We start from the raw sequence: 26,039 nt of genomic DNA on the forward strand, positions 1-26,039 counted from the left end.
TGACATCTAAATGCAATGTAGTGACTAGAACAGCAGAGAAATCCTCCACTAATAAACATATGCCCAGATTACCACTGCTTTGAAAAAACAATAATGATATTATATTATTGAGGGGCGGCCATAGCTGAGTGGTTAGTGAGCCCGCCTAGGGAGCAAGAGGCCCTGGTTGCCCCAGGTACGATTCCAGGCCAGGCCAGCAAATGTGTCGATGAAATGAAATTTGTCCCTGAGCAAGACTCTTAACCCCTAATTGCTCACAGGTTCTCATTGGAAACAAGACTGCAAGGACTTTCATGAACGACCTGTTAAAAGGAATTATCCTTATCCTTAATACAAAGGATCACCCTAAAGTCTTTGCATTCCATGACATCCATTTCACACATTCTCTGTGTGTGTGTGTGTGTGTGTGTGTGTGTGTGTGTGTGTGTGTGTGTGTGTGTGTGTGTGTGTGTGTGTGTGTGTGTGTGTGTGCGTGCGTGCGTGCGTGCGTGCGTCACGCCAAGGTACCGGCCACGGGAGAAGCTGAAGGTGAACTTTGGCACCCCAGAGTTTCTGGCCCCTGAAGTGGTCAACTATGACTTTGTCTCTTTCCCGACCGACATGTGGAGCGTGGGAGTGATTACATACATGCTGTGAGTGCTCGCAGCAAGAACACACATACACACACACACACACACACACACATTTAAATAGCGGTATGCAGATGGCAGACAGTTGACGTTTACATTTACATTATATTTTAAGTGTAACAGTCACACAGACACAACTTTTATTTTTTCAACCCATTTAGACCTGAGGCCAATTTTAAAAACGCCTTCTAAATCCTAACCTACGTTTTCTGAAAAACTACAATTCTTTATTCTAATAATTTAAAATAAATCACGTTGCTACATACTGTAGCAACATCTAAAATGACGCAGTTACTTTTACATATTGAAAGGTATAACAATACAGGCTTTCCAGGTCTAAATGGGTGAATGTATTGTATGTAGAGTAAAGAGACATATACACATTACATCCAAATTACAAAATAAAACCCCCTTCCACACCACCCCACTCCTTTCCGCCAACCACCCACGACCCACCACACACAGACACCATTTTGTCTCTGTCGGGTGGAAACCTCATACAGTATGTCCAAAACTGTTACTTTTCAGGATTCAAATTCAAAGGGTCAAAAGTAGCAGATCCACAAGCCCAACAGCAACGATTTAACAGATTCAATGTTTGTTGTCAGATTAAGTGGCTTGTCTCCGTTCCTGGGGGACAACGACGCAGAGACCATGAACAACATCTTACACGCCACCTGGGACTTCGACAGCGACGCCTTCGAGAGCGTCTCCGCCGAAGCCAAGGACTTCATCTCCAGACTGCTCATCAATACCAGAAGGTACAAATATGCACCAGTGTTCATTTTGCCGACTAAAACTATGACGACAAACGTTCGTCGGCTGCCCTTTTTTCACTGACGAAAAACGAAATAAAAACTAAGCTATGATGACTAAAACTAAGACTAAATATATTGACAATTTCGTCAACAAATAAAAACAAGACTTAAATGTTAGTGAGGGACTAGTGGAGAAGAGATCCAGTAGAACTAAAAGACAAGTCATTTTATGTTTGGTTGCGCTCGGGTGTTGTGCTCTGAAAATAGCAGATCTACAAGCTCACAAGAGCTATTTTCAGCATGCAACCAAGTGTAAAATCAGCCATTACGACACCGTCAAGGCCTGCCAAAATACATTTTTGTTGACGATTTAGTCGATGACTAAAATATGACTAAAACTAAATTAAATTTTATTCAAAAGACTATGACTAAAACTATATAAAAATGTTCTGTCGAAATTAACACTGATATACACAGTGTGTGTGAACTGTCCATCTCAATGGACATCACCGCTATGGACGAGCTTATCTGTATGTCGCCGTCATGCCATTTTAGTGGTTCTCTTGGTTCAGGGCACCCTTGTAAAGATATATTTTTCATCCACGGCACCCCTGAATTACATTGGAAAACTTGAGAGAATATCTGTTTTCCATTAGGACAGATTCAAAATAACTTCATAGTTGACGCTTAACCCCTTGAACCCCGACATACCTATGAATAGCAGATCTACAAGCTCACAACGGGTCACCACTATTTTTGGTGAAGAGATTTGGTGTAGATAGAAAAAGTGGTTGAACTGAAGTGATATTGATGAAATTCCAAATATTATCAAAGTATTCTGGCACCCCCTGGTCACGGCACCCACTTTGAGAACCCCTGTTTTAGGTGACGATTCATTGTCATACAACTAATAAGCGATGTGTTTGTGTTTGCAGCGGGCGGTTGAGTGCGTCTGGCTGTATGAAACACAGCTGGCTGAACAACCTGCCTGAGAAGGCCAAGCTCCACCATGTGAAGCTCAAGTCCCAGGTCAAACTGCAGCGCTACCTGGCTGCAGCCCACCAGTGGAAGGTCAGCTCCTAATAACACACGCACGGAATTTTCCTAAATAGTATTTAGTATTCTAAAACAGTGCTTCTCAAACTATTTCATGTCAAGGACCCCCAAATGCACACTTATTAGCCTGCGTACCCCCATTTGAAAATATATGGCAAGGACCCCCATAAGAGAAGATTTGTACTGCTCTAGCAGTGATTCTCAACCATTTTAATCCCCAGTTTGACATGCATTAGGCTACGGACCCCCATTTACTGCCATTTCTATCTCTGGGACCCCAATTTATATTGTAAAATCAGTGTTAATTTAACTCTGAGAGTGTACAAATGGAACACATCCATTTGGTTCCATTTGTACACTCTCAGAGTTACAGACCCATAAGGGTCCATTTGGTTCCTAACTATCTATCATTTAGCTCGGGACCCCCTGGAACTCCCTCAAGGACCCCTGGGGGTTCCCGGACCCCACTTTGAGAACCAAGGTTCTAAAATACTAAATGTAGAACCGGATCCTCTCATTGTCCTTTTGGGAGTATCTGATGATAATTTACACAATGAACTAAAACCCAGCAGTGTTTCCTACACAAACCACAAAAATGTGTCTCAGTGACCTTATAAACACATTACATCTTGAAAGGATTAGGTACTGTATACTCTTGGGGACAAACATTATTTTAAGGATCTCCAGATGATTAGCTTAATGTGCCACATTGTTTTCTTACTCAACAGTAAACAAACCAACATACAGTATAATGTATATAGGGTATCTGCACATTTCTAAAGTTATAAGGCAAACGTTGTGAAAATAGCCTCATCTCACGCGTTGTGAGTTTTGTACCTCTTTTCTTAACATTTATCTGTGGAACCGGGTCAAACTGAACAGCGTCTTCTGTGTTGCAGAAACATTTCAACGTGGTCGCTGCTGCCAACAGGTTCCAGAGGTTCTGCTCCCAGAGCCACTCCGTCAACACGGAGTGACGAAAACCTTTGGTCTCCACAGCGAGAGGACGCACATCTATACCGTCTTGTCCCTTGTACACCAAAGGGGAATGCTGTCGCTACGCATCTAGCACACACAAAAACAGCTCGGTTCATCAGTGGTTCTTTGAGGTGGTTTGAGTTTGAGTTTTTATTTAAGTATCCCCACTAGCCGTTACACCTGGCAACAGCTATAGCTGAGGTGTTATATCGTCTCTGTCGGGTGGAAACCTCATATGTCCAAATATCTACAAGCTCGAAACGCGACGCTTCGCGCCGCGTTTCGAGCTTGTAGATCTGCTACTTTTGATGCTTTTGAGTCAAGTTAGAATATGGAGATAAGAGGTTTCTGCCTCGACACTATTGCCATACCAAGAAGTTGTTCAGCCACTGTATGGTTCTTTAGAGGGTTCTTCACTGGTTCTTCATCTTAGTTTAGGCCCCTATAATTCCACATAGCACCATTTGACGAAGGTGCTACTGTATATAGAACCTTTAAGGTATAGGTGCCATTGAGTGTTGGGCCGTAACGAGTTATAAGTAACATGTCACTTTTAATATCGTTAGGCTACTTTTCCCACGGCACGAGCGAGAAAATAGCAGCCAGGAGAATGAGACTATAGGAGGACACTGCCTCAAAGACATCAAGAGCTGGCCAGACAGCACATTGATGCTGTGGGAACCAACGCACGGGCACCGGTCACGAGGACGTCCCACACTAACGTACGTGGATGTACTCAAGAAAGATGCAGCAGCGCAAAGCACCAACGAGCTGGCCAGATGTACGGAGAACCGGGATGACGATGGAGTGCTCGTCTGAGGACGACCTAGAGAGAGAGAGAGAGAGAGACTTTTCCCAGTACCGAGTGACTAATTACTTTAACGTTTTGAGTGATGATATTACAGTCACTCTTTCCCCCAAAAGTAACCCATTACCATGTCCACGCGCCTTGGAGGAACTGTGGGTGGACACGTCACGTTTGGCGTGTTGGGAGGATTTACTGACAATACTGGTGTTTTCAGCACATCGTAAATACGTGGCGCTCCCATTGGAAACATTGAAAACATAGGGCTACGCTGTAGCCCTATGTGCCCCAACAGACATTGACAGCGCAGAAAGTTTAGGACTCCAGTGTAACTTTAAAGAGTTACTGTCCCTCATCTGATTTGAGTTTGTTCTCTGTGCCAACAACATTATAATGCGTCTCCACTGAGACAGTTTCACGCCACGGCACTCTCTGCAGCATTGTCACGCCGTAAACTCCACTAGTTTGCGTTTATCGTTTATATAGAAACCTTGGCAAGACTTTATATTAACGTTGGGTCTATGATGCGTTATAACCATTCATAATGTATTATAATGCACGTATAAGGTATTATAACACTCATAATAATATCATTTATAAGTACTGGTCATAATGCATTATAAACTCAGTGGAATAGCAGATTATAACTACCGGGTAAATCTTTATAGGCTATGTTTAGCTGTCCAGATGTCAACAGTTGAAGAGACATAGTCCACCTCCTTAAACGCTTTCTTTCAACTCAACTAGCAAGCTTGAGCTGAAAGGTTCCATAGTGTCACTCTGCAGCAGGCTACGTGTCTGGGGACAGTTTGGTGTCTATATTCCAAATGAACCAGTGTGATATGGTCTAGCGATCGCCTACTGCATCTGGTAATTTGCACACACACACACACACACACACACACACACACACACACATGCACGCTCCATTTCCGTATGATCGTATCCGCTCTAGAGACCCAGACCGGATCAGCAACCTGCAAATCCACTTGATGTCTAAGATAGTGTAAATGTAACACATTTAGCCAAAGTAGAGGAAAAGTATTCTAACAAGTAATTTACTGTTAGCAGAGTTACTGTTACTGTTAGCAGGGAGTAATAATAAGTAAAGGGATATTATTACTTTTGAACATTCACAAGTTATTAACCACCTCAACCACGGTGTCCCTATTTTGGGTCATATGTCATTATACTGTAGGCTAAATTCTTTCTTTCTTTTTTATTGTGGATCGTCATCAGTTGTATGAGTATATACCAGGTCTAGGGCTGAAGTAGTTCAAGCGGCACTATGTCACTTTTTTTTATGAATAAATTGTAATTTTGTCAAATCTGTATGGTAGAGTATGTTATTACAATATAACTTCTGTAATTGGGGTGGTTGTCTCCCTGTAATTGTCTCCCTGCTCTTCTATTGAGACATTTAGATCATGTCAAGGTCATGTCTCACCTAGACACAGGATCTGACACAAATTTTAACCTGATTAGCTCAATGGTAAAAATGTCAGCACTTGTGCAGGAAATTGGGTTAAAATCCGGGGTAGAAGAGGACAGTTACATAGTGCTGCTTTAAAGGGTTAGTTCAGATTTTTTGAGTATTTTCTGTAGGAAATACTTACCATTAATGTAGTGGTTGCAAAGGTAATAATTGATTGCCCGAGTCCCGTGGTCAAAGTTATGGTCCGTTTCTGATAAATATGAATGTAGTTCCGGTAGATTAGTAGATTTGGTGGGGGCCGCTCATTAAAAATAAATGAATTAAAAAATCTAACATAATTTGTATTGTTGACCTATTTCTACCATATAGAACAAGTTTCGTTCAATTTCGACCCCTCTGTCACATGTTACTATTTTTTGTGTCATATATTTTGTGAGTGAGTAGGCTGATTCTGGACACAAACATTAGTACCATGTGACAGAGGGGTCGAAATTGAACGAAACCTGCTCTATATGGTAGAAATAGGTCAACAATACAAATGACGTTAGTTTTTTAAATGTATTTATTTTTAATGAGTGGCCCCCACCAAATCTACTAATCTACCGGAACTACTTCATATTTATCAGAAACGGACCATAACTCTGACCACGGGACTCAGGCAATCAATTAATACCTTTGCAACCACTACATTAATGGTAAGTATTTCCTACAGAAAATACTCAAAAAATCTGAACTAACCCTTTAACCCCAAACATAGGCCACCATTCCTTGCCATTTGAGTGAGCTAGGCCCCCCAGTGACCTTTCATTGTCTTGCAGCTGTACACCCACGGTAGTAGTGAGTGCACTGTGTGAAGTCCTGAGTGTTACTTCAACTCTCAGAATGAGATGAACACTCAGGATTTGACTGTCTGTCGTGTTCGAGTCACTTTTGATACTGTACAGTGCGTGAGTTTGTAAGTGGCGATTTTATACAGTCGGTGGACATGCCTTACTGTTACATAGAAATATTTTATGAAAATAAATAATAATACACAAGAGGTATAAGCTGAGGCTTACCATGGAGTTAACAATCTCTCAGCATGATGTACTGGTTTATTTTTGCGTCAGAACAAATACCTCTTTTAAGTTTTAACTGTCAAGGGGGCAGTGAGGTTACTTCAGAATTAGGTGAATTCTTGTCAAGAAGTGGAGTTCAATACATACAGTATTTATTATCTGGCCTCATGAATAAAACTAATCATTGAGGTGACTCGAAGGCATTGCATAAATATATTCATTTATTGGCAAATAACTTAAATATTTGATGATTTATGTTTTAATTTCAGCTTGGTTTGATCTTTAATGTTGGTGAAACCATAGCAATGGCACATTAGTCACTGCTGAAGGTTTCAATGTGAAGCTTGTATATGATCTACAATACATGGATGCATTTAAATAGTAACCATTTTAATGAGATGACTTTTCCTTAACCACTTAAATCCTGGCGGCCCGCTTTTCATAAAGGTTTGAACATTTTTGAAAAATATCCTTTGCACAACAGGGAAATTAGATTTTGTATTTAACTCGTCCCAAAAATATGTTTTCGACCCGTTTCTGACATCCTAATGGAACGGGAATATTATGCAGCGATAAAGCAACATGATTCTTACACGTAAGGTGGATTATTCACAGACAGTCTGGTCAAAGAGGAAAAAATACAAAGCATTGGTTCTTCAAGTGGGGTCCTTTGGGGGGCTCCAGGGGGTCGCCAGCAAAAGTAGTTAATATAGCATCGCAATCATTTTGTCCATTTATACGTTGGCTATTCTAAAATAGCAGATATTCAAGTTCACAGCAAGCTTGTATATCTGCTATTTTTGTAATTTTATTGAAAAATATCAAAAATGAATAATCTTTAATCTTCTGGGGGTCCCTGGCACAAAACATTTTCACATGGGGGTACAACAGGGGGGTCAACATCATGTTTTGTGTTAACCTGCTGATCTGCAAAGTGTTAAACCAAATTAAATCAAAACCCTGACCAACACAAATGTTATTGAATAGAAAACCATTCTAATTCGCACATTATTTAAAACATTGAATTAAAACTGCCAGAACTACTGAAATCTAATGGTCACAGTTCAAAATACATCTGCACAGGCGGCACTAATTGCAACATCTTTCACTCATTTCATATTCTTCAAAGGTGGGTTTATCATTCATTCATAGCATCGTATGATGTGGTTTTCTCAGCTAAATGTAGCCAGGTAAAAAGGGGGTACTTAGCTTCAGTAATCAGGGAAAGGGGTACTGAAGCTAAAAAAAGGTTTGAGAACCACTGCTTTGGTGTGAGTGAGCCCACAGGATCGGTTAAGGGCAAGTACACACTGCAGGACCTTAAAGTTGTCGGGGGGGTCATCTGATCGTTAAGCATAACACACTGCAGGAGTTTATTCCTTGAAATCGGCTGTCATAATATCGTTGTGGTCTTCACAACACGATTGATCCCCGACAAGGGCTGACACACTGTAGGATAGTTCACTAGGATGCTATCTCCAGAGTCAGACCCAATACATACATTTTTGTTTATTCCAATTCATTTTAATCGAGGTATCCCGTGATATGCCTCTCCCCCCCCCCCTCTCTCTCTCTCTCTCTCTCTCTCTCTCTCGCACGGCAAGTGCGCTAATTCCGCTGTGACAGTTGCCATGTCCGCTTATTATAAGCGACTTTGGGATTATTTTTCTGTAAAGTTGCTTGAAAGTGTAGTTGCTTTTTTGGCCTTGTTTCCTAATGTTGTTTGAACCAGTTGTTCTCAAACATTTTCATGGCAAGGACCCCCAAATTAATATTTGTCCGCAGATGCGCAGACCTCCCCCTTCTGAAAATATGTTGTGCCATAGACCCCCATACAAGATCTGTGTGGATTTGGAAAATACTCCACAACCCCCCCCCCCCAAATGTCTTCTTTAAAAATAGCCTATCTACAACGTGAGCTTGTAGATTGGCTATTTTCAAATATCCAATGTATTTGTAAATAGGTTTAAAGTGCTCAAGTGGCCTTTTCTTGGGCTTGTTTTCATAGACCTGGTTGCTTATTTCTCTCGCAACATCTGGCAACGCTGTTCAGACACAGCGTGTGTCACAGGCATGCTGCACTCACAGACACACACACACACACACACACACACACACACACACACACACACACACACACACACACACACACACACAGAGAGAGAGAGAGCTCTCGCTCTGTCTCTCTGTACAATTCCTCTAAAATAAACAGCCCACCAGGCTCGCTCACTTTCTCATTTAGTTTTATAATGTTAACTTAATACAGGACTGGAAGGTAATATTGTGGTAGGGACTGTTTGTTGTGGTCAGATCCAGCGACGCTCCCCTAGCCACGGTTGCTGTAATGTGCTCTCATTGGCTGCAGCGTGGATTTGCTCGCAGAATGGTCTCGGCTCCTTTCACACTGTATGATATTGTCTCTTGTCCTGTCCCAGACAGAGATGAATATCTAACAATTTAGATATCTGAAAAGCCGTCGCAGAGCGGAGAATCGCGGCCACATCGGGTCGCAGAGCCTTTCACACACACAGAGCATTGTCTCGCCGATCAAAGGCCGATCTGCGTCAGGTCGGGAGGTTTTGTCGGCGAGCGCCAAAAAATGTCGGCGACAGCAATATCGGACCTAATGTCTTGTAGTGTGTACCTGCCCTAAGTCTGTCCGCTACATGCTGCCTTCTGTGAAGGAATTTGTTACAGTAAAACACTTTTCTGACTTGCATGTTGCACAATTAGACTAGGAGTTAGTGCTGGACTTTGGTCACGTGTGACTTTACTGAGGTATTCAGTGCAAATAACTAAAAACTTTAAAATAATGTAATAAGAAGACTCAGAGTGGGTGTATTTTTTTAACATTTCTATATAATGCTTTATTAAAAAGGTCCTAAAAGGCAACAACTGACTCCTACAGTACAACACAATTATGAACTCGGATGGATTTATCAATCTGTAAAAGTGAAATCCAACATCAGTCATTCTGTCATTTTAAGATGAACACTTTATGTCTGTCTTTCAAATTAACCAGAAATACTAAGATCTATCCCTGCTTACATCAATGTGACACTTTAAATCAAGTCTAATGAACCACTTTAACCCCAGCATCCCTTTTCTGGGCCAACATTCTGTGGGAAATAACAGATCTACTAGCACCCAACATTTCACACTTGTCCCTGAAATTGTGTGTTGTTGCTCCTGAACCAGTAATTACTACGGTAACAGGGAGAGTGGGCACTAGGGAAGAGTGGGCCCCTCAAAGTAAGATTGGCTATTTGGTCCAAAATGTTAAAACATTAAATATTTGGAAAACGGTCTAAAGTAGGCTATTGTAAAGCATTGGTTCTCAAAGTAGGGGTCCTTGAGGGGGTTCCAGGGGGTCCCCAGCAAAATGTGTGAATATAGCATCACAATCATTTTAACCTTTTATACTTAGGCTATTCAAAAATAGCAGATCTACAAGCTCATAGCTCATGAGCTTGTAGATCTGCTATTTTTGAAAAATCTTGAAGATTCGTGCAAATCTTTGAATATATTTATTTTAAAGCGAATATTTTAACACAAATCTTTGCTTCTGGGAGTCCCTGGCACAACATATTTTCAGATGGGGGTCCGCGGCCAAATTATCAATTTGGGGGTCCTTGACATGAAAAGGTTTGAGAACCACTGATGTAAAGTATACATGATTAGTACATGATTGAACAAATAGGCCTAGTGGGCCTAATATTTCAAAAATTGCTACAAAACCTGTACATCCAATCAAACAAGAAGTTGAAGGGTACATTTAGGTCTGATAAAGATGTACTGTGCATGTTTGAATCATGTGTACTTTACACACATATTTTAGTTTTTTTGGTCAAAATAGCAAATTTTACATTGAGGTGCCCACTCTTTCTTAATGCCCACTCTTCTTGTATTACTACAAGCTCGACCAGGGGTCGGCTTTGTATTTCTCACAAAGCTTGTAGATCTGCCATTGTCTGTAAATGTTCCCCCACAGAATAGGGATGCTAGGTTCAAAGTGGTTAAGCCCTATTCCAAAGTAGCCACTCTACAAGCTCACAATGGTCAAAAAAGTCCTAGAATGACTAATACTGTATAATCGTTGATGTCGGGCAGAAACCTCCAATCGCCATATTCTAATTTTGTGTTTTCTTCGTAAATTAACGCCCTACTTGATCATACTACAGCGTCACACAACAGCATCAAAAGTAGCAGATCCACAAGCTCGAAACGCAGCGCGAATCCTGATAAGTAACAGTTTTGGACTATGAGGTTTCCACCCGACAAGAGACAATATAGTCCAAACAGGCCCTAACCACTGGCTACATGCCCTCCCAGATCCTTACCCTGACCTTAACCAACACGGAACCATCTCCAACCATTTTCACGTTAATACCTGAACTTGTTACTGCTGCTTCAGGCGGAAACGCCCCTTTGAACCTCTCCTGTATATGGACACTCGTTTAAAAACCCTGAACCGTCCCTTTGAACGGTGTTGCCAAGCGCCTCACGACTCCGTTTTCTTGGTTTTCAAAGCGTTCTCCAGGATGTTCTTCTTCCACGCCTCATAGTCCTGCACCGCGGCCTCTTCATCATCATCATCCTCCCCTCTCTGCTGTTTAGGAGACGAAGGCGAGTCATCCTCTGTAAACAGGGATGTACGTGACTAACCAAAATCATTTTCCATTATACCACTATTAAGAACGATTCATTGATTTTCTTTTTCATATCGTTGGTCATTAAAATCAAAAGGTATTGGTTCTTCAGATAATCCTTCAGAAATGAATAGCATTGCTTTGGCCGTTTCCATACATAAACAAAAACAGTAACATGTAGCATGTTTTAGATTATTGTAACTAAGGAATTAAAGAAACAAGCTTCACCAGTGAAAATGTATTAATTTATTCTGGTATCCTCCTGAATTTGTTCTTGTACACTAGTCTTGTACATTAGGCTAACAACATTTGGCCAATGCAAAACAGAAAAATATTATACCCATACTAGACATACCAAACCAGCAATTTGTGAGATTAAATCCAGACAGACAGAGTCTTCTAAACAACTCTGCATCCTATAGAGTCAGCCACGCCATGAAAATGTGACTCACCCTTTTCAACTTGCTCTATGCTTTCCAGCAGTGTTTTCTGTCTCTTCTGCACCGTTCTGACTGCTGCTGCTTTCAACGGAGCAGCTTCCTCTGTAGGAAAGAAATACAATGACAACATTAGAACTGATCTCTCTAAGAATCAATGTGTACGCTCTTCAGAGTGAAATGACTGGTAACGCGAAGGATTTATCTCCGTAAGGAATGAACAATGGCAATGGTTAGAGCCATCTTCAAATAAATCATGATTTGATTCAAGTCAAATCTATTGGTGAAGCACATTTCATACCAGGTCATCTCAGTGTGATTTAACATTACAAAAAGACAACAATCTATGCAAACAGATAATTTTCAAAGTACAGCCATCACCTTGATCCACCCAGCCACACACAAAAGCATGTATAAACCCCACCCATCCAAGTTATGTTACAGTTTGATAGCTAATGCAACAATTCATTTGCTCACATGAAGCCCAAACAGGAAAACACATCATGGTTCACGTCACTGAATGAAATCGGTCTATATTGATCGATCGTTAGACCCCAATTAAAATACCCTGAGCCACTTACTGCAGATGTCCTGTCCCATCTTCTGCATCTGAACACACAGACGGTCAAAGATGCTCTTCTTGGCTCCAGATGACGTTGCTAGCTTCTTGTCAACTTTGATCTTCAGGCATCTGCATGCAGGAGGTAAATGCTACATTTAGTACACTCATGATTACAGCAAAAATAAAATCTCATGACTGAAAGAATGTGTGTTAATCTAATCTGTGATTTGTAGAATGTGTAGAATTATGTTGTTTTGGTAGCCATGGGGTCCCCGGTAGTTGGTTAGAACAGTAGTTCTCAAACTTTTCGTGCAAAGAACCCCCAAATTGATATACATTTGGCCCCCCATCTGAAAATGTTTTGTGGCAGGGACCTGGCACAAAACAGCAAAGCAAAGATTTGAGTAAAAATGTTTGCTTTAAAAACAAAATTGAAGAGCAGATATAGTCTGTCTGTCTGTCTGTATTTATGGATTAAGTGGTTAAAATTATTGTGACGCTATATTAACTTATTTTGCTGGGGACTCCCTGGAACCCCCCCCCCCAAGGTGTGCGCACGTCATGCTGATAGTTGGAGTAATATACAGTAGAGAGCAATCCAGAGGAACATGTACTTATACACTCTTTTCTCCAGTCATAGGGTGCCAATTTCAAATGGTAATACTCTTTCCAACTACAAATAGTGCTAACTTTGAGTGACTGCAGCTTCTTCCAGCAGTGAAATGCTCCTTTAACCCTGTAAGACCGGGAACGCATCTGTGTCATTTTAAGATTTCTTTGGCTATTCAAAAATAGCAGATATACAAGCTTGCCGTGCTATGAACTTGTAGATCTGCTATTTTTGAAAAATAGTGAACATTCGCGCAAATCTTTGAATATATATTTTTTAAAGCGAACATTTTGAACTCTGTTACAACTTCTGGGGGTCCCAGGAACAAAACATTTTGAGATGGGGGTCCACGGCCAAATAAAAAAGTAGGATTTAGAACACATTTGCAGAATCCCCAGAACCAAAGATTTGAGTTACAAACGTTTGCTTTAAAAAAATATATATATATATACACACAGTATATTCAAAGATTTGCACACATTTCCACGTTTTTATTTTCAAAAATAGCAGATCTACAAGCTCATATAGCGCGGCACTCGGTGCCGCGCTATATGAGCTTGTATATCTGCTATTTTTGAATAGCCAAAGATGACACACAGATGCGTTCCCGGTCTTAATGGGTTAAAGGGAATGGGAGATGAGAGGTCTATAACAACCCCTTGCTGCCAAATGTCTTGCTTTGCGCCGCTTTCCCACGTCATAAAGTAAGCAAGTAGCATAAGGACCCAGGAGGTCAGGAGCCTATCCCCCGTTTCTGTAGCATGAGGCAGGTTGATGTACAAGTACACCCTCTGGACATGATGCCAGTATGTAGCAAACACTTGATGCTTAGCGCCAAGCAGGGAGGCATCGGGTCCCATTATCTTTGGACTCGACCGGGGAAAGAACCACTGACCTCCCGGTCTCAGGGCAGACACTCTGACCACAGGGCCACTGAGCTGGTGTGTGTGTCCTGCGTCATCCATGGTCTAAATAGGGCCCCTGGTCTTGTTAACTACCCTGCCTATGAAAAAGATTTTCACAAGCAGATTTCCCAGATGCGTCCAAGTTTTTTATTGCGTCCGGTGTGAATGTACTTTTAGCTTTGTGCGGGCCGTGTCCGTGTGTGTGTCCGTGTCCGTGTCCGTGTGTCCGTGTGTGTGTGTGTGTGTGTGTGTGTGTGCGTGCGCGTGTCACTGACTTGCAGGCAGAGTGCAGAGCAGAGGTGGTGAAGAGAGGTTTGGACAGATCCAGGTCTGGTCTCTGGGCAGCAGGGAGACTCTGTTCATATCTGCAAAGACACAAATGTCATTATGAATGCGAGGATTAAAGCTAAATAAAATCTCATGACTGAAAGAAAATGTTTGTTGGGCCTAATCTGTGATTTGTGAAACAGGGGGAATGGAGCCCACCCACACACTAGCGCTGCGTTTCATAAACTATCGGCACAATATAGCCATACAGTACACCAGTTGAAGAAATTGCAGATTCAACCTTTGCCTTTATGAAAATCTGAGAGCATTAGGATTTTCTGAAATATTGAACATGCATTTCTTTTGCTAGTTTGACCAATTCATATACTCTTTAATCTTAAAACAACGAATAAACGAAAATAGGCCTATCTACAAGTTTAGAAAGCATATTTTCGATGCATGACATGCTGCCATAATAGACATGCCCCACTTCTATAGAATCCAAGTCATGGCGACTGAGCACTTTAATCCATGCGTTAGTGTTATGCTACTACAGAAGACAATATACACTTTTAAAATCACACTGAAGTCCACAATAAATATCCAATCTACAAGCCCACAACGACTTGTAAATCAGCAATTTTTGCCCCGAATGTTCTCCCCCCAGAATAGGGAGGGACGCTAGGGCTCATGTGATTAAAAAATGTCTTAATGTTTTAGTTGTCACCTTTGCAGTATCTGTGCAGCCACTTTGAGGGCCTCCATGCAGCCGTACTGGACAGCTAGCTCTCTGAGCCCCACGTGACTCTCCAGCCCAAGAAGACACTCCAAAGCCTTCAGGTGACTCTGGTACATCTTTTTATTCAGCCCCGACAGCTTGATGGCGTACTCCTAAAAAGAAACATTGAATTTAACAACTTTATTTAACCACTTAACCCATATATAGTTGCTGTCGGGCAGATTCTGATTTTGTATGTTTTTTTTCGTAAATTAACAACGTGAAGCTTGTCCTCGGTGTTGCCAGATTCTGTGAGAGAAACAAGCAACCAGCTCCATGTCGTTCTGCATGAACGGCAGCTCGTAAGGTACATTTAGTGCATGTTTGAGTGTCAGTACACTGCATAATGAGGATTAGTGGGGGAAAAACGACCTTTGGAGGTGCTAAAATAGGCGATTTTCATTTATACACATTACTCCATTATGCCAGGGGAAGGGGTCAAAGCAAACATCTAAAATGACTGGAATTCTCCTTTAAGACAAATCTGGCAAAAAGCTGCTCCACAAGCTCAGAATGCATAGCGACACATTGTGAGCTTGTAGATCGGCTAGTTTCCCCATTCTCTAAAAAGATTCGCCTATAATGACGTGCCTTTAATAAGACCGCCAGGTTGAAAATGGTTAAAAGGAGCACTTCACCCATTATCTTGGTCCTAATGCTCATTATAAGATGACTTGTGGCACCTTTAAAAAATGTATCCAAAATAGTCTCCCCACTGACTTTTTGTTGTCAAGGACCCCCAAAATAATATTTATTTGACCGCGGACCTCCATCTAAAAAAGTTTTGTGGAAGAAGAGAAGATTTGTGAAAAAAAACTAAATCTAAATTATTCAAAATTATATTTTTTTATGTTAAAAAATAGCAGATGTCCAAGCTCGCTTGGGCCGCACTGTGAGCTTGTAGATCTGCTATTTTTGAAGAACCACTGCTTTCTATGCTCTGATGAGCAAAGCAGGGGGTAACATTGAGGGCAAAGAGCTCACCTTGTCCATGGGTACTTTGATGGCTGTGGAGGCCAGCTCCAGACACATCACAGCTTTGCTGGTGGCCGTGAGGTTCCCCAGCCCCGTGCATCTGACCTGGGACAGGCGCACGTACTCCTCTGCCTGGCTAAAGGGCAAATAAAAACATTACAAATAATATAACGATAACGATAACTTTTTGTACACCTCTGTATACTGCCCACCTGTGGTGTCGCTACAAGCAAGGCAGCATCAGACGACTCACAGTGGCTTATAATGACTGTATGCGGCTGCTGCTGAGAGCGCCAAGAAGCTCCAGTGCAAGCCAGATGTGTGTTAGTGTTGGGGTACCCACCTGCTCTGCTGTGCTACGCAATATTATGTATAGATTTACGTGTAGGGCATCTGAGTCAGTAAATGACATCATTTCTGTCATAAGTAACCCGTTACGTAGTTCTGTCAGGTTCTCTTCAAGACTGTGGAACCATTTGTCTGTATGTTCGAAACTGAACATGGTGGAATTATTTTTATTGTATTTCTTTTTCTATTATTGTAATATTTTGTATGTTTTTTTTTATTTGTGATATGGATCGCCCTTGGGGCTGAAATAAAGATTGAATTGATAACGCTTAAAGCGGAACGCTCGCCCCCATTTTTTTTACACGGACCGCCCGCCCCCAGCGGTTCTTGTATTCTTTTTACTACTACTACTAGGAATACCTGGTTGGGACCGTTCTGAGGTTGCCGGATTTATATACATTTTGTTTGTTAGTGAGAGTGAGACACACACACACACACACACACACACACACACACACACACACACACACACACACACACACACACACACACACTAGACAGTGACACCTGCAGGCAAACTCAAATCGTTGCTGAATAATATTTACAGTATATTCAGCTTCATAACAAAATGTTCCCTCAACTCTGACAGAATAGTCACTATATATATATATATATACACACACCACAACTCACACACAATTAGGTTTCTGTCATCTTTATCACTTCAGTACATTATAACCGAGCAGTTGTTATACATACACAGTGGTGTAAAGTATAAGTACATATTCTACATAATGAGTACTTAGTACTTTTGGTACTTTAAGTATATTTTGATGGCAATACTTTTGTACTTTAATCAAGTACATTTTGAACTCTGGACTTTTACTTGTAACAGAAGGCGAGTACTTTTTTCCACCATTGCAACTCACCGAATAACTCTGGCTGAACTTATCCCCATTTTTGAAGCAAGTTTGGAATACAGCTCCTTTTCCATCGTTGGTAGATCAAAACAAAAAAAAAATCTTATAAAAAGAGAATAATGATTAGGACGATGTATAAACTATGATCCACTGTGTTGTGTTTCTCCTGGTAGAAATGAACTCCCGGCAAAAGTCTTCTTCTTCCTTTTGTAGTTTGAACAAGACGCCGGTTCGCATCCAAAGTTATGGCTCATCACCGCCACCTACCGCCCCGGAATGTAGCTCACAGAGAAGAGAGGACAGGGGTCTTCAACGTTTTCAGGCCAAGGACCCCTTGTGAGAGCGAGATAAAGCAGGGACCCCCCATTATATATTGTATAGAATATTTTCTTCCCATAGATTTCATAGGCAGCGCAGCGTCATAGACTTGTTTCACAGCACTATCATGTTGGATTCATGTTGATGTGTATTTCCAGACATTTAACCATGCACTTAAACAATACTTAGTATACCTGACCTTTCACTCTGTACTTAGTCTGCTCCTTTTCCCCCCTATACTAAAACCCCCTGTTGAAGACCCCTGCTTTAAGAAAATGAAAAACACCTGACCTTGGTATGTTCTTTCATTCTTTTATTTATTCACTTTACCACTGCGCCACCCGAGTGACCTTAAAACCATTTAAAAAATCACACCCTGTGTGAAGAGAGTGGTGCCTTTGATGAGCCCCGTATTGATGTTGTCATCAATGTTTGTTTATTGGACACACACCCGGACAGACACACACACAGACAAAGTCAGATATAGGAGTGGTTGGCACCACTCAAAAATACTTTCAAAAAGCGCTACAAGCTCACAACATATCAACGTAACATGTTAATAGATATTGCGCTTAATTGGTAAAAAAAAGTAAAAAAGAAATCCCCTCATAACCTCTCTCTGTTCCTTTTAATATTGGTGCATAGGAAATATTATTTCTTATACCATTTAGTTTATCAATCATTCAATCAATCATTTCCCAGAAATGATGGCCTGATCCACATCAAGGCTAAGAGTGGAGAATGTTGACCATTTCCTGGCAACCTTTCCTCCTGTATTAGAATATTGATTTTTTTTTAAAGATTATTTTATATTATATACTGTTTAGAATGATAGGTTCTTGGTTTACCTATATGATCCTAGATCACATAGATCTTACTATTTCTATGCATTTGATGTATTACCTCATGTTTTCCTTGCTTACTGTAAATCGCTCTGGATCTAAGAACGTCTTGTAAATTGTATCTATTTACCTATATATTGTACAAGCAGAAAACATGTCATGAAGTGCATCGTGTTCAGGGTGGTACCCAGCATTGGTCCGGGGTTATTGCATAGGTGACATAATCTGTCTCTAGCACTTTGAGATTTTTGTCAAATGCAAAGTGTGTTACAAATAAAATGTATTATTATTATTGTCTCCCTTTCTCTCTCTTCCGCTCTCCCTCTCCCTTGCTCTCCCTGTCTCCTCCTCCTCCCTCCCTCCCACTCCCTCTCTATCTCTCTATCTCTTTGTCTCTGTCTCTCTCAAGGGGCCAGCTTACGATTTGTAAATTGAGGCTATATAGGAAGAGACAGTTTATAAGAATGGCCTGTAGTCTCGCTGTTTCACACCTGCTGGTTTCATAAGTAAATAAGCTCCATTCAAGCGGATGGGTTTTTGACAAACTTTACACTTGATTTTCTTACCTCAATAAACATTGTCATAAATACTATGTGCTTCCAGTCGCTATAGTTTAAGTCTTCTTTCAATCACCATGCGTTTTGGTAAATGATGGATCCCATTTATTTTGAAATTGATGATAAAGTAGGGTATGCTGTAGGAGGGCGTGGCTACCGTGTGATGATTTGATTGACAAGCTACACAACCAATAGCATTCATTCCCCACCCCCGCTCTGGTCCCAACCAATAGCATTCATTATAATTTCCGGTTTCTTATTTGCATATTCGGACCGGATATAGAAAGATGGCGGATTTGAAATTGTTGAAAAATAGGCTTCATTTACGGTCTGTAGAGTCTATGGGCGTTCCTTTGTCCATCCTTTTTACTGTCTATGGTCTCTCTCTGTATCTCTCACTGATCGAGCAAAATGGTCTGACGTCATACACAACAGAAACCGTTGTCTAACAATGTCAATTTGCGCTGACATTAACCGTTCCCCTACAGTGAAACAAAGATCGCCACAGGTATTGCAGTTGAATTCAACGGAAAAAAACCACCCCCTTTTTATCTCCAGCTCCGTTCGTCACGGGACTTACTGCACCAAAAATGACACTTAACAATTCGATTTGCACATTATTGCTGTTGCGCTGACTTTGGGCATGCCCAGTCCATATATGGGCATATCATAAGCTGATTTGTGCTGATGTCAGGCATACCCAGTCCATATATGGGAATATCTGTGCACCCATGACAGACTGACACTTCCCACCTCAACTTGAGCTTTATATAGTTGATATATTCTGCTAGATTTATATAAAACAACCAACCAATTAACAATTCCAGCACATACTAAGGCCACTACCTCCTAGTTAAGGGAACGACTGGCGAAGAGGCAACATAATTAGGAAGTAAAGAGGATTTTGGGGGAAATTAGCACCTATAATTAGCCTATAATTGAAAAAGGACAAACAAAAGCCCAGAACCCTAGCTAACTCTGTGCAAACGGAGTCAAAGCCATGGCTGACAAGAGAAAACTACAAATTGAAATCGACAGATGTTTTAAAAGGGTAGCTGAAGGTGTGGAACAGTTTGAAGATATTTGGCAAAAGCTTCAAATTGCAGCAAATTCTAATCAGAAGGAAAAACACGAGGCCGACCTCAAAAAAGAGATAAAAAAACTACAACGATTGAGGGATCAGATAAAGACATGGGTAGCCTCAAACGAGATCAAAGACAAACAGCCGCTAGTGGAGAATCGCAAACTCATTGAGGCACAAATGGAGCGGTTCAAGGAGGTGGAGCGAGAATCCAAAACAAAGGCGTACTCGAAAGAAGGTTTGGGGCTCACTCCAAAGTTTGATCCTGCACAGAAGGAAAAGGAGGAAACAGTACAGTGGCTCACAAATACAATAGACACTCTAAATATGCAGGTAGACCAGTTTGAAAGTGAGGTGGAGTCTCTCTCGGTACAGACTGGTAAGAAGAAGGGTGAGAAGGAGAAGCAGGACCGTATCACAGAGCTCAGGAGGTTGATCGAGAGGCACCGCTTCCACATTCGCATGTTGGAGACCGTCCTGCGAATGCTGGACAATGACTCAGTCCAGGTGGACTCCGTCCAGAAGATTAAGGACGATGTGGAGTATTACATCGACTCATCTCAGGATCCTGACTTCGAGGAGAACGAGTTTCTGTACGATGACCTCGACCTGGAAGAGATCCCCGCAGCGCTAGTCGCCACGTCTCCAGCGGGTCAGGCCAACTCTCCCACCTCCTCCACCTCATCCGCGCCCGCTTCCCCATCCCCGGCCACATGCACTGCCCAGAACTCAGAGTACAATAGGAAAAGCGGCCGGTGGACTGACAATGAAGTCAGTCAGTCGCTTGTGAAAAATGGCACCCCTTCCTTGCTTTCTTCCTTATCTTCCTCCACCACCTCCCGCCCCTCCTCCCCCTCGCTCGTGTCCCTGGCGAGCAAGGCCAGGGCCAACTCCGCTGTTCCAACGAGCAACAGTCTTGTAGGAAGCTTCAGCAGTGTGGTGCAGCAGCAGCATCAGCCTCCACCACAACAACAACAACAACAACAACAACAACAACAACAACAACAACAACAACAACAACAACAACAACAACAACAACAACAGCAGCAGCAGCTGCGACAAGCCCAGCCACCAAGCCAGCAACAACAGCAACAGCCACCACAAATGAAACCCTGCTTCCCTTCAAACACTACCACCCCGCCCAGCCACCTCCTCTTACCAGCCTCCACCCACCCGTCTCTCCCCACCCCCAGCACGCCCATCTCCCAAGCCCACCCTTTTGCCCAGGCAGCGGCGGCATCGGGCGGCTTGGGTCTGAGCAGCGATGCCCAGTCGGGCGTATCTGTAGAGAGCAGGGCCTCCCCCACCTCTGGCTCTAGTGGAGTCACCGCAGACCGGGCTGGCACGAGCCTGGGTGTGCTTGGTTCGAGCCCCGCACACAGCTCTTTGACTGGGGGGCCCTGGGCTCTGATCCCCGGGCATAACATGGCCTCTGTAGTCGTAAGGGTGAACACTGCGCCCGCTAGACCACCGAGTAGACTGAAACAAAACGGAAGCATGAGTTACAGTGCCGTAGTGGCAGAGAGTTCTACAGAGTCAGCGCTAGGCACACCTAGCCAATCACAGAGCAGCCAGCCCTCACCAGTTGTCTCCTCAGCCAGTCGGCCGATAGACAACCCCAGTCTGATCAGCTCCATCGCTGTGCCCCCAAGCTCTCCGTCCCCATTGTATTCTGACTGCCCACCCGGAGGAGGGAGCCCGCTCAACGGGCCCCACTCCTACCCACAGCCCTCTGAGGGCCTAAAGTCTCCTCCTGTGCCTCTCGGTTCTCTCAAGGCGATGGCTGAGAGATCGGTGCTGGGATCTCGTCTGCGTCTAGAGACCTCAAACCTACACCAATCAGAGAGAGACATCTTATTCTCCGGTCCATCCGCGGCCCCCGAGACTCCCGCCGCCCCCCGGCCGTCCTTGTCAGAGGTCAGCATACCCCCCTCGCTGGGGGTGTGTCCGCTGGGCCCCACACCTCTCTCTAAAGACCAGCTGCGCCAGCAGGCCATGCAGGAGTCAGCGTGGACGCGCATGCCTCATCCCGCCGACTCCGAGAGGATGAGGAACCCCTGTCCCACCTTTCCCTTCAAACACTCTGACTCTATAGCGTTCTACCAGAGATTCTCGCCAGAAACCCTGTTCTTCATCTTCTACTACCTAGAGGGCACCAAGGCTCAGTCTCTGTCTGCTAAGGCTCTGAAGAAACAATCATGGATGTTCCACAACAAGTTCATGATGTGGTTCCAGAGACACGGGGAACCCAAGATCGTCGTCGCTGGGGAGTTTGAACAGGGCACTTACGTTTACTTTGACTATCAGAAATGGGACGGGAGACTGTTGGAGTTCAAATTTGAGTACAGGTACCTGGAAGACTTCTAGAGACCTCCGGTAATGGACAAGAGAGACAGAAAGAGAACGTGCTGCCGCTGCTGTTGACATTCCGAGACTGAACTCCATACCGAGGCTAGAGAGATTGAAGCCCCTCTCCTATAAAATAGAGACGCATCTCAAGCCCCTCAAGGGGGGTGGGGGGGGGGGGGGTTGTCTAAGGCAGTGGTTCTCAAACTTTCTCATGTCAAGGACCTCTACATTTATTTGGTCACGGACCCAGAACTGACAATATTTTGTGCCAGGGACCCCCCCCCATAAAATATTTGTATTGTTAAAATGTTTTTAAAAAATACTCCAAAATGTTCAAATTATTTCAAGATCTTGAAATAATGCTGAAAACAGCCGATCTACAAGCTCACATGCGGTGGTTATAAACTAGTTATCAGGAAAGCGTAACCAATGCATGGTTCTCATGTTTCTTCACTTTCTTCTTTTCTTTTTTTCAATGAGAGGATTTCTGTGTACCTTCTCCCTTCTCTGACAAGCCTGGAAGTGCTTGGCTTTGAGACAGAAGTGGTGTAGTCAGAACTTTGGTTCTCAATGGGGGGGGGGGGGGGGGGGGCTGAAATTAGTTAATCACAGAATCACATCATTTTAACAACTTCATTTAGACGTCGGCTATTCAAAATAGCAGATATACAAGCTCACAGCGTGTCACTTCGTGCCGTGGCCAAATATATATATATATATATATATATATATATACAGTATATATATATATACATATCAATGTGAGGGTCTTTGGCATTCTATTGGTGTAGAATGGGGGGCACTGCAGTGGGAAAATAGCTTCATTTGAGACGAGCCTACGATGCCTGATGTTAACTACTGAGCGATTATCAATAGTTTTGTCTATATTTTCTTGGTTGATTTAAAAACACTAATAGAGAATGACCACAGCCAGGGAAGCCAGAGTTCTTGGACCTTATTCGATCTTAAATTGCTATGCAAATTAAAAACAAACAAACAAACACACACAAATATTTTAATGTTACAGCTATACCATTACTAGCCACGACTTTACCAGTAACTGTGGCAGTGTGTCACCAGCGTGAATTAACAGAAACGACGACCTATAGCTGGCTGGATGCATATTAATGGTTGTGTGACCTGCTAAGTAGCCTACTGTAGGCATACTGTCAGGTGTTCTGTCTGAAGCAGTCAAAAGAGTTGGATAACAGTGGCTGATGGATTCATGAACTAATTCAATTACAGAGAATTCAATACTCCCCCCCTTAATTACAGTACATTTAATGCCCAATCTTTCTACACATCTTCCTATGTTAGAATTGGCTCAAGGGAGGATGTGTGGGCGCACGGCCGCACACACAGACCATGTCCTCGTCACCATGATTCAGCCATAACCATAAGGACTTCCCAATGCAGCTACACCCAAATACGGAGTGTATTATCTTACCTCAATGTGTCATGGCATCAGGTGCTTACAAATAAATCAGCTCCATATGGCCACAAAAGGGGGCATGCCCATATATGGCCATATGCTGATGATATCAGGGCTCTCCATAGATGGGCATTAAAAGGACACAGACTAACAGATACAGAGTTCTCTGACATCAGATCAGAGATCTCCATATATGCCCATAAAAGGGACAAGGACTGACAGATAGAGATCTCCATATATGCCCATAAAAGGCACAAGGACTGACAGATAGAGATCTCCATATATGACCATAAAAGGGACTGACAGATACAGAGATCTCCATATGTGGGCATCAGTCGGATCGGCGATACAACATACTGTAGCTGTGAGGGCCGCATAGTGGCCCGAACCCTAGATGTGAGGGCCGCGTAGCTGACTGAACCTCTAGTACATATCAATTTGGGGATCCTTGGCAGTGGTGTAAAGTAACTAAGTACATTTACTCAAGTACTGTACTTTAGTATACTTTTGAGATACTTTTACTTTACTGGAGTATTTCCAATGTTCAATACTTTTACTTCTACTCCACTACATCTCAGAGGCAAATATTGTACTTTTACTCCACTACAATTATTTGAAAACTTTAGTTACTAATTACTTTGCAGATATAAATTATTATAGCATAAAACATACATTAACCACTTTAACCCTGTTTTATATAGGCTATTTGAAAATAGCCGATCTACAAGCTCACAACGCGTCGCATCGCGAAGCGTGGTGAGCTTGTAGATCTGCTATTTTCAAACATTTTAGTACTTTTACTTTTGGTACTTTAAGTATATTTTGATGCCAATACTTTTGTACTTTTACTCAAGTAACATTTTGAACACAGGCCTTTTACTTGCAACAGAGCATTTCTACATTGCAGTATTGGTACTTTTACTTAAGCAGAAAATATGAGTACTTTTTCCCACTCTGATCCTCCTTGGCTTGATCTGAACAAGTCTGAGACCCACCAACAAAAGAGTTTTTTTTTTTACATTGCTAAACCAGCCTCCAGTAATAATACACTTTATTTATATAGCACCTTTCATGACATAAATGCAGCTCAAAGTGCGTTACAGAGCAAGAAAAACTAAAAACAGAGCAAAAAAACTACAAATTAGAGCAGGGGTCTTCAAAGTTTTCAGGCCAAGGACCCCCAAGCTGAGAGAAAGATGAAGCAAGCTCACAACGCCTCGCGCTGCGAGGCGTTGTGAGCTTGTAGATCGGCTATTTTTGGCTAAAGTTCTCCTCACAAAAGGGGTGCTAGGGTTCAAGTGGTTACGGTAGAAAAAAGATAATCATATCACACAAAGATTTGGCGGACCCCCTGTAGTAACTCTGAGGACCCCCTAGGGGTCCCGGACCCCCTGTTGAAGACCCTGAATTAGAGCAATGGCAAAAAAAAAAAACAGTGGCAAGAAATAATGGCTACAAATACAAGGCAGTGAGTCCAGCAAAACAGTAAAAGCCACAAATAACAACACAGAGATTCAGAAGAAACAGAATCAGCTAAAAGCAAGAGTGAAGAAATAAGTCTTGAGCTGTGCTTTAAAACAGTGGTTCTCAACTAGTGGTCCGGGGACCACCAGTGGTCCTTGAGGGGGTTCCAGGGGGTCCCCAGCCAAATGAATAAATAGTTAGGAACCAAATTGACCCTTGTCTGTTGGTAACTCTCAGAGTTAAATGAACACTGATGATGATACTACTCTGTAGATAGGCTCTATTCACAGCAGCCATAGTCACTATGGCTGCTGTGAATAGAGCAGCCATAGTGATGCACGCGCGCGCGTGCATGTGTCCCGGACGGGTCCCCCCACGTCATATTCCGTTCCGGCGCCCCTGCCATAGTGTGAAGAAATGCACAGGTGTTGCTAATCATACTAATGAGGACTCTGTCCCATATCCCATTCTGGTCAAACAGAGTCAGGGTGCTGATATTGTGCATGTTGGCTCATTGGAAACACTCTGTTACACCAGTGGGTCTAAAGTTGGGGTCCAGGGACCCTCATGGGCTTCCAAATGGCCCCTTATGTGTGTGTAACTCTGAGAGTGTACAAATGGAACCAAATGGACCCTTACGGGTCCATTTGGTTCCATTTGTACACTCTCAGTTATGGGGGTCATGGAAACCACTGCGCTACACTAAATGGAACAGAGCCTTAATTAGTATCACATTGGTAACACCTGTGAAGGAAGTAAGGAAGGGGCCCAATTCATTCCCAAGATATGGCTGCTGTGCATAGAGCCTATTGGGACCCCCCCCCAAGAAATCAAAATGGTTTGGTCCCTGGCATATCTTTTCAAATGGGGGTCCCTGGGCTAATAT

At 42.6% G+C, this 26,039-nt stretch overlaps 3 protein-coding genes across 7 annotated transcripts in view; 2 read left to right on the forward strand and 1 right to left on the reverse strand.

Moving 5' to 3' along the window:
* mylk3 (myosin light chain kinase 3) overlaps positions 1-6,010 on the forward strand; it is a 51,906-nt gene extending 45,896 nt beyond the window's left edge. For 3 of the 5 annotated variants that reach the window (XM_084058111.1, XM_084058109.1, XM_084058110.1), the window contains 4 exons: positions 504-632; positions 1,238-1,390; positions 2,323-2,458; positions 3,343-3,656. In XM_084058111.1, the coding sequence (XP_083914237.1) occupies positions 504-632; positions 1,238-1,390; positions 2,323-2,458; positions 3,343-3,420 (496 nt within the window). In that variant the 3' untranslated portion in view covers positions 3,421-3,656. Of the gene's footprint in view, positions 1-503; positions 633-1,237; positions 1,391-2,322; positions 2,459-3,342; positions 3,657-3,765 lie in introns of those variants that run through there. The other 2 variants (XR_014600825.1, XM_084058112.1) reach the window with 2 other exon arrangements.
* Positions 6,011-10,017: 4,007 nt separating this feature from the next.
* Positions 10,018-17,263, reverse strand: orc6 (origin recognition complex, subunit 6). The gene is made up of 7 exons (XM_084061002.1): positions 17,120-17,263; positions 15,912-16,038; positions 14,877-15,040; positions 14,158-14,247; positions 12,387-12,496; positions 11,821-11,910; positions 10,018-11,357 (listed from the first exon to the last, which is right to left on the reverse strand). The coding sequence occupies exons 1-7, from the start codon at positions 17,182-17,184 to the stop codon at positions 11,221-11,223; spliced, it is 783 nt and encodes a 260-aa protein (XP_083917128.1). The 5' UTR covers positions 17,185-17,263; the 3' UTR covers positions 10,018-11,220.
* Positions 17,264-19,827: 2,564 nt separating this feature from the next.
* On the forward strand, positions 19,828-22,275 carry LOC311044333 (CCR4-NOT transcription complex subunit 3-like; the record flags this gene model as incomplete). Its single annotated transcript, XM_084055833.1, has 1 exon — positions 19,828-22,275. The coding sequence occupies one exon, from the start codon at positions 19,828-19,830 to the stop codon at positions 22,273-22,275; it is 2,448 nt and encodes an 815-aa protein (XP_083911959.1).
* Positions 22,276-26,039: the final 3,764 nt, after the last annotated feature.

This window comes from Gymnoscopelus microlampas (genome assembly GCF_963454915.1).
Source record: "Gymnoscopelus microlampas genome assembly, chromosome: 1".
Taxonomy (NCBI): Eukaryota; Metazoa; Chordata; class Actinopteri; order Myctophiformes; family Myctophidae; genus Gymnoscopelus; species Gymnoscopelus microlampas.

What these genes read in the sequence shown, in the direction of transcription:
- orc6 (XM_084061002.1), bottom strand. Translation starts at nt 17,184, where the DNA reads ATGGAAAAGGAGCTGTATTCCAAACTTGCTTCAAAAATGGGGATAAGT. An exon ending in AGTTCAGCCAGAGTTATTCG is followed by an intron (nt 16,039 to 17,119) that starts GTGAGTTGCAAT and finishes TTTGCCCTTTAG; the next exon opens with CCAGGCAGAGGAGTACGTGC. An exon ending in GATGGGACAGGACATCTGCA is followed by an intron (nt 11,911 to 12,386) that starts GTAAGTGGCTCA and finishes TCTTTCCTACAG; the next exon opens with AGGAAGCTGCTCCGTTGAAA.